The 9099-nt window shown below is 50.0% G+C and overlaps 1 protein-coding gene across 1 annotated transcript in view; it reads left to right on the plus strand.

The window, feature by feature from the left end:
- The window catches only part of UBTF (upstream binding transcription factor, RNA polymerase I), an 86935-nt gene that overhangs the window by 45941 nt on the left and 31895 nt on the right, over positions 1–9099 (plus strand). Inside the window, 2 exon segments of the mRNA XM_015410316.1 lie at positions 4613–4754; positions 8172–8213. Of these exon segments, the coding sequence (XP_015265802.1) occupies positions 4613–4754; positions 8172–8213 (184 nt within the window).

A 9099-nucleotide genomic window follows, 5' to 3' on the forward strand; every position in this document is an offset into this window, starting at 1 on the left:
CTGAAAAGTTGTTTTTACATTATTTTTGTTCCTCTAAGCGGGAACAAATGCTGGTACGGTGCTGCCTCAGTGGCCCTGATTGGGCAGAAAAGGAGATATATATATATTTTGTAAGCAAATGTTGACAAGTGGGGACCCACAAGAAACTTGCCGGATTGGCTACCCCATACCCCTCTGCTTCTTCCCCTCTCCCCCCTACTTCTTTCACACTCTTTATCCTTCCTGCCACCCCTTTTCTTACTCTCCCTCTCCTCTCCATGCCTGTCACTTCCTTTCTGCCCCCACCCCATCACTCTTTCTGCCTGTCACTCTCCTGGCCTCCCATCTACTTCCTCCCCTCCACAGCAGCAGTGGCAGCAGCTGCTCTCCGGGAATCACAACGGATTGCTCAAATACAGAGATCAGTTCCTCTTAGGGTTGCCAGCTCCATGTTCGGACATTCCTGAAGATTTGGGGGTAGTGCCTTGGGAGGATGAGTTTTGAGCTTGGAAGTTACCTCAGCAGGGTATAATACCATAAACTCCACCCTTCAAAGCAGCCATTTTCTCTGGGGGAACTGATCTCTGTCATCTGGAGATCAGTCGTAATTCCAGGAGATCGCCAGGCCTTGCCTGGAGGTTGGCAACATTAGTTCCCCTGGAGGAAATGACTGCTTTGGAGGGTGGAGTCTATGGCATTATATCTGTCTGAAGACCCTCCCCACCTCAACCCCCACCATCCCCAGGTTCCACCCCTCAAATATCCAGGAATTCCCAAGCTAGAGTTGGCATCCCTATCTCCTTCCCAACCACCTTATCTGCCCCTCTGTCTTCAGCATTCCATCTCTCTTCCCCCTGCAGCTTCTACTGAGGAAAACTATGGTCTTTCTCCACAGTGGGGACTAAAGCAGTTTACATTATTCTCTCCTCCTATGAGGTAGGTTAGGCTGAAAGTATGTGACTGGCAGTGTTCCCTCTAAGCTGAATTAGTGTGAGCGAGCTCACAGGTTTTAGTCTCCGGCTTACACATTTTTGTCTTAGCTCAGGAAGGAAGGCTCGAGAGCACACTAAATTATGCAGTAGCCAAATTGCTCCCTCACACCTTTAATGCCAGTAGCTCACAAAGTAGAAAAGCAGGTTGCTTACCAGTAAGTGGTGATCTTCGAGTGGTCATCTGTGCATTCACACCACCTGCCCTCCTTCCCCACTGCTGTCAGCTACTACATTTTTAATAGGGGTTGATTTGCGGCGGTTTGTAGGAACTGGCGGGATGTCCGCGCCCACCCCTCTGGGCATGCGCGGTGGGGTTCCTGCGCATGCCCGAGGGACTGGGCTCGAAAATCCGTTAAAAGAGCTTCCTACAGCACCGATCGATCCAGCTCGTGTGCACTAGATCCCATGGGTGTGAATGCACAGATGACCACTTGAAGATCACCACTTACTGGTAAGCAACCTGCTTTTCTACTTTGTGAGCTACTGGCATTAAAGGTGTGAGGGAGCAATTTGGCTACTGCATAATTTAGTGTGCTCTCGAGCCTTCCTTCCTGAGCTAAGACAAAAATGTGTAAGCCGGAGACTAAAACCTGTGAGCTCGCTCACACTAATTCAGCTTAGAGGGAACACTGCCAGTCACATACTTTCAGCCTAACCTACCTCATAGGAGGAGAGAATAATGTAAACTGCTTTAGTCCCCACTGTGGAGAAAGACCATAGTTTTCCTCAGTAGAAGCTGCAGGGGGAAGAGAGATGGAATGCTGAAGACAGAGGGGCAGATAAGGTGGTTGGGAAGGAGATAGGGATGCCAACTCTAGCTTGGGAATTCCTGGATATTTGAGGGGTGGAACCTGGGGATGGTGGGGGTTGAGGTGGGGAGGGTCTTCAGACAGATATAATGCCATAGACTCCACCCTCCAAAGCAGTCATTTCCTCCAGGGGAACTAATGTTGCCAACCTCCAGGCAAGGCCTGGCGATCTCCTGGAATTACGACTGATCTCCAGATGACAGAGATCAGTTCCCCCAGAGAAAATGGCTGCTTTGAAGGGTGGAGTTTATGGTATTATACCCTGCTGAGGTAACTTCCAAGCTCAAAACTCATCCTCCCAAGGCACCACCCCCAAATCTCCAGGAATGTCCGAACATGGAGCTGGCAACCCTAAGAGGAACTGATCTCTGTATTTGAGCAATCCGTTGTGATTCCCGGAGAGCAGCTGCTGCCACTGCTGCTGTGGAGGGGAGGAAGTAGATGGGAGGCCAGGAGAGTGACAGGCAGAAAGAGTGATGGGGTGGGGGCAGAAAGGAAGTGACAGGCATGGAGAGGAGAGGGAGAGTAAGAAAAGGGGTGGCAGGAAGGATAAAGAGTGTGAAAGAAGTAGGGGGGAGAGGGGAAGAAGCAGAGGTGGGGGGGGAATGGGGTAGCCAATCCGGCAAGTTTCTTGTGGGTCCCCACTTGTCAACATTTGCTTACAAAATATATATATATCTCCTTTTCTGCCCAATCAGGGCCACTGAGGCAGCACCGTACCAGCATTTGTTCCCGCTTAGAGGAACAAAAATAATGTAAAAACAACTTTTCAGGATCTGACCTTAGCAATCCCTAGTGACACACTTTCTTCTGGGGCTAGTACAGAGCAGCTGCCCAGCTCGCCTCTTACAGCCACTTAGATTTTCTTTGCTCAAGTTCAAATGTTGTGCTTTCTTTTTCATCCACTCCCCCTGCCCCCAATTCCTGCGGGCGTTAGCTGTGCTGCATTTCGTACTGAGAGCAGCCCAGACTTCTGGCAAAAACTGCTTTGCAAGTTTTGACAGGCCTAGAACCTCTCGCCTGGCTACTTTTAACTGTCTTTTTTGTGGGGTAGAAGGAAGACCAGGGGTTTGTATAGCCCAGTCCACACCATTGACCTTGACAGAAGAATCCTATACAGATACCTTTGTGTTTATCATTTTTATTTGTTCAGAAAATGTATACGCCATTGAAAGATGTCCAGAGATGTCCTCAAAGCAATTTACAAAGCAAAATTGCCTCAAGGCAATTATCAGTATAAAATAAACCGTAAAAATAACATTCAGGGGTCCGGAAATAATAGCCATGAAGCAGCCCTCTGGCTAGAAGCAGGCCATAAAATAGGAGAGAGAGCCTTTCAGTTAATAGTCTGGGTAAAGAGGAATATTTTGAGCCGGAGCTTAAAGGACTGTAGGTATGTACTAGGCAAGCTTCAAGAAGAAGAAGAAGACAAGATTGGATTTATATCCCGCCCTTCACTACCCAAAGGTGTCTCAGAGCTGCTTACAAACTCCTTTCCCTTCCCCACCCCACAACAGACACCCTGGGAGGTAGGTGGGGCTGAGAGAGCTCTGACAGAAACTGCTCTTTCTCAAGGACAGCTCTTATCAGAATTATGGCTTGCCCAAGGTCATCCAGCAGGTGCAAGTGGAGGAGTGGGGGATCAAACCCGGTTCTTCCAGATTAGAGTCCATGCACTTAACCACTACACCAAACTGGCAAGATGGAGGGCGTTCTAAAGGCGAGGTGCCACCACTGAAAAAGCTCTGTTTCTGTTGCCCTCTCCTCTCCTCACATCACCAGCCAGGGGCACAGAGAGGTGGAAACAGGTGGGCTGAATAGTATAGGAGTTGGCAGCCAGTTTGGTGTAGTGGTTAAGAGCGGCGGACTCTAATCTGGAGAACCGGGTTTGACTCCCCACTCCTCCACATGAAGCCAGCTGGGTGACCTTGGGTCAGTCACAAGTTCTCTCAGAACTCTCTCAGCCCCGTCTACCTCACAGAGTGTCTGTTATGGGGAGAGGAAGGGAAGGCAATTGTAAGCCGCTTTGAGACTCCTTTGAGTAGTGAAGAACAGGGTATAAAAACCAACTACTACTACTACTCTTCTTCCTCCTCCTCCTCCTCTTTCAATCCGTGTCCCTGTAAACTGATTCCAAGCTATTTAGTTATGTTTACTACTTGACGTTTCTGTCCATCTCCAGGGTGAGTTAGAGTTTAACAGCCATGCTTTTGAGAACCTCCAGTAAAGTCTTGAGTGAATAAAGGATCCTTGCCGTCAAAAAGACAAGCAGAAATAATAATTTGAAATCTTAGTGGCTCTACACCTGGCTTGAAAATAGCCTCTGGCCTCAACAGGCAGGAAAGCTTTGGAAACTGATGGAGTTCTCTGCTCATGGCCGTTGGCCGTTGGCTGTTTCAGGACAGTCATGTTTACTTGGGCTGGAAAACCAAAACAGAAGGTTGGGTGAGAGAGAGAAAAACATTCTGAGAAATAAATCAAACAAAATATATGTATTTATTATGAAGTACACTAAAACTATACTGTGAAAACATTGGCACAATCCGCCCTTGAAGTGGCAGATATTTGAATTAAAAAATCCTGAATCTATGTAACCTGATACATTTCGATATTCTAGGTTTAAAAACCTTGAACCAATAAAACAGGACCAACAATTCAATATATCTAGGTTGATAACCCTGAGCCACATCCATGACTACTGATTGTTGTTTGGAATCAAGAGCAGAAATCGCACTGAGCGTCGACTGCATCCCGCTTGTGTTGTTTGATATAAAACGTCACCTGGCCCAACCGATGGGGAGGTGCTATATAGGAATATATATGTCGTTTTAGGAACAGTTACTCTCTCTACTGTGCCGAGCTGATGGCGAACATGAAAGATGTCCCAAGCACAGAGCGGATGGTGCTTTGCAGTCAACAGTGGAAGCTTCTTTCCCAGAAGGAGAAGGATGCTTATCACAAAAAGTGTGATCAGGTGAGCCAAGCAGCCTTTCTGTGCATGAATGTGGAAGAGGTTGGGGATGGAAGCGTTGCTGGTGGCCGTGTTTCCAGGTTGTATATATAGAGGACAGCGAATTTCAACCTTTCCAAACGCAGGGACCACCATGTCCTGGGGGATCACATGGCGTCCATCATGTGGGGAAAAAGAGGGGGGCAGAATTATGACCTCAGCCGGGTCAAGACTCGGACCAGAAAAGTGTAGGGCGTGGGGAACAGAGACCAAGCACCAGGAGGTGCACCCTAGTGAGGAACAAGCCAAAGATCAAAGCCATGGAGAACTCCTTCTTTTTGCCACTGAGTGACCACACGTGGTTGCCTCACTGCTTTTTTCTTGGCACCCTTCTTCTCTACACAGCAAAGGCCACCACCACCCACCCCAGCAACTCTGCAGGGGCTCATGACCCATTTGAGGGGCCCGACCCTTGGATTTAGGGCTCCTGCCACATAGGCCTTAATTCAGAGGTTGCTAACAAGTTAATTTGCGGCGGGCACAAACCTGGCTTGTCCGTCAGCCTTGCGTCCTCCTTCCCTTGTGTGGCGTGTTGAGACTGAACACGGGAGACCCGTCCGCTAACTGCAGGGTCTGTGAATGTTTCCGTGTAGGCGCCCATATGAACGGGTTCGTATCCTCGCTTCTAACTGGGATTCTTATCCGTGGTTTAATCCTGGTTAAAAATTCTGTTTGGCTAGCAAAGAAACCAAATTGAAGTTAGTTGGAGACTGCCATTTTCAGTCTTGGTGCGCAACACGAGCAGAAGAGAGAGAATGGGGGGAAGAGATGGAGCACTTAGACCAACATTCAGCCTGGTCTGGGCGGGGATTTCCCCCTGCTTTTGGGGGCTCCTATCGGCCCCCAGCCAGCTGGCTGGCAAGGGAAGCCCCGCCCCCAAGCGTGACCTTCCGCCTGGCAACCCCTCTCCCTCCCCTCCTGCCAGATTTAAAGGGCTTCAGCTGATAATCGGCAGGGACCACGTGGCTGGCCAATCAGCTGGAGGGCCCTTTAAATGTAGGAAGAGGGAGGGGGCAGTTGCTGGTCTTTTAAAGGGCCTTTTTGCGAGTCAAGCGTGCGGCCCGCAACCTCCCCTCTCTCTCCTTCCTGATCAGTTTAAAGGGCCTCCATCTGATTGGCCAGCCACGTGGTCCCCGCCAATCAGCTGAAGCCCTTTAAATCTGGCAGGAGGGGAGGTAGACGGGTGGCCGAGTGCGTAGTCGCGCTTGGGGGCATACCCACCCACCCCAGAACGCCCCCCAAGGTCCCCCCCCCACTGGAGCGAGGAGGGGACTTGGCAACCCTCGTGCAGCCAGGTTTGTGGCTTTCACAAACAAGCAGTGGCTTAATCTCTGGTTTGTTTGTGAAGTGTGAATGGAGCCTAAAATGGTGGCATTTGCGCACTCTCCTCCTGAGACAGGATTAATTTGTCTCAGCTTGGTTCTGAATTTGGCCGTCTCTTCCAGGTGCACAGGAAATGTCGTCGTCTTCAGTGTCTCTGCAGTGCGCAAACAAATTCTAATAGCCTCTGCAGTGGTAATGGTTAAGTGCGTGGACTCTAATCTGAGAGAACCAGGTTTGATTCTCCACTCCTCCACTTGCAGCTGGCTGGATGACCTTGGGCAAGCCGTAGTTCTGATAAGAGCTGTCCTTGAAAAAAGAGCAGTTTCTCTCTCAGAGCTCTCTCAGCCCCGCCTACCTCATAGGGTGTCTGTTGTGGGGAGGGGAAGGGAAAGGAGTTTGTAAGCAGCTCTGAGACTCCTTTGGGTAGTGAAGGGCGGGGTACAAATCGAATCTCCTCTTCTTCTACATGAAATTCAGTTAAAAGGCAGTTTGTCAGCATCAGGTACAAACACAGCTGGTTTGAAGAAGAAGAGAAGAGATTGGATTTATACTCCGCCCTTCACTACCCAAGGGAGTCTCAGAGCGGCTTACAAACTCCTTTCCCTTCCCCTCCCCACAACAGACACCCTGCGAGGTGGGTGGGGCTGAGAGAGCTCTGACACAAACTGCTCTTTTTCAAGGACAGCTGTGCCAGAACTACGGCTTGCCCAAGGTCATCCAGCCAGGTGCAAGTGGAGGAGTGGGGAATCGAACCCAGTTCTCCCAGATGAGAGTCCGCGCACTTAACCACGACACCAAACTGGCTCTGGTTTGGTTGCAACACCGCTTGTTTGCGCTTCCTGCCTCCTCTAACTCTCACTGCTTGATTAAAAGCGTCTGAGTTTGATTGATTTGCCATGACCTCCCACACTGGAGTTTGTTTACTCCCCAAGAGCCAGATCTAGAATCCTCCTCCTCCCCCCTCCTCCATGCCAAACAATCCTTTCCTTTGATAATTGAAGGTTGCCATCCCATGTACGTCTCCCCAGTGATCTGTGGTCCTGGTTTAAAGAGACTCGGGGACTATTCTACAGCACTGTTCCATCCTTCACCTCTGGAGAGGGTCCAGCTTGGAGCTCTGGTTTGTGCTAGTCTTGCTACTGGGATAGGTTTGGTCCCAGGGAGTGAGATGAGCATTATCTCTTCCTGGCCCCTCCCAGCCAGCTTCCAAATCCTGTTGCTCCTGAAGTTCCACACTCTTGTTTCGCCTCTGGGGTAGGCAGAGTAAAACCACTTGAAGGGCTGGGTTTGACTGGGGGGGGGGTCCCAGGTGCTGACCCTCACAGTACCTTCCCAAAGTCACCGAGGCACCTGTCTCCTGACGAGGCTACTGGTCCTTGAGAGAACAGCTCTGGAGTTCTGGAGGCCTCTCTTCAAAAAGGATGTGGACAGAATGGAGCGGGTGCAGAAGAGAGCGACGAGGAGGATCAGGGGTCTGGAGACCGAGCCCTACGAGGAAAGGCTGAGGGCCCTGGGAATGTTTAGTTTGGAGAAGGGGAGATTGAGGGGGGACATGATTGCTCTCTTTAAACATTGGAAAGGCTGTCCTTGGGAGGAGGGGAAGGAGCTGTTCCAGTTGGCAGCAGACGAGAGGACCCGAAGCAATGGGTTTAAATTACATGCAGAAAGGTATCGGCTGGATATTAGGGAAAAACGTTTTCACGGTCAGAGTGGTTCAAAGGTGGAATCAGCTGCCTGGGGAGGTGGTTCGCTCCCCTTCACTGACAGCTTTCAAGAAGAGGCTGGACGAATATTTGTCAGAGATGCTCTAGGCTGGTCCTGCATTGGGCAGGGGGTTGGGCTAGAGGGTCTGTATGGCCCCTTCCAACTTCTATGATTATGACCTGAAATCTAAACAGCTGTTAGTCTGGAAGCTTGCCTCCAGAAGCCCTGCAAGATTTTTAGTGTTGGAGTTGACAGATCCAGAGGGGAAACGGAACAGGAAGTGCGGGCAATTTCATGGGATGCCTTCAGAAGTTGACCGGTTTGTGTTTTTCTTTTACTGTTTTGCCTCTGTAGAGGAAGAAAGACTATGAGATCGAGCTGCTGCGTTTTCTGGAGGTGAGTCTGTCCCCGAGAATCGTGCCGCCGTCCCCCCATCCCCAAATATTTTCTTGGGCTGTTTTGTTTTGCCTCTATGGCATGGCCCAGCTAGGAAGAAAGGCATGGATAGGGCCAGTGGAGGTGGGGCAGAGCTGAAGAAATTTCTTGTGGACACAGGCACGATCCAGCTTGGGCCAAAACAAATGATGCGACTTTCCATAACACCATTCCACGCCTTGTACACAAAAAGATAGCTGGGCATGTTTCAGCCAGCGCTGAAAGCTTTGGGGCCCAGTGCGTAGCACAGGAGTAGCTGATGCCCTGCTGAGTAAAACCAGTGAGTCTAGTCAGAAATGGGTTGGGAAACTGGTTGGGAGGCTTCAGGTAGGAACAAGATGATATGTACCGATCTTCCACGTGGTCTCTGTGCTTCACACCCATAGGATCTAGTGCGCATACGCTGGATCGATCGGTGCTGTAGCAAGCTCTTTTAACGGATTTTCGCGCCCAGTCCCTCGGGCATGCGGAGGAACCCCACCGCGCATGCCCAGAGGGGTGGGCGCGGACATCCCGCCAGTTCCTTTCTTACCGCCGCGTTGAGTAGACCTATTTTTCATCGGTCAGATCGGTTCGCTTTTGGCTTTCGCCTCACAGCTCTTAGGAATTTTTTCCTTATTCTAAATTTCCTCTCCTTTCTCTTTTTATTTGTTTGTTCTTTAAAAAAAACTTTTAAAAACCGCACATTTATTTTCTGCTGAGGGGAAGTCTACCGATTATTGCTCCTCCCGACCATCATACCCTGTGCAATTTTTGTCTCGGAGAGTCTCACCGGCCAGAGTCCTGTCGTCACTGTGCTCGTTTTTCTAATCAAATGCGGAAAAACCGAGCTGCGCACCTTAAAGTA

The sequence above is a fragment of the Gekko japonicus genome, unplaced genomic scaffold (assembly GCF_001447785.1).
Source record: "Gekko japonicus isolate JY-2015 unplaced genomic scaffold, Gekko_japonicus_V1.1 scaffold1360, whole genome shotgun sequence".
Lineage (NCBI taxonomy): Eukaryota > Metazoa > Chordata > Lepidosauria > Squamata > Gekkonidae > Gekko > Gekko japonicus.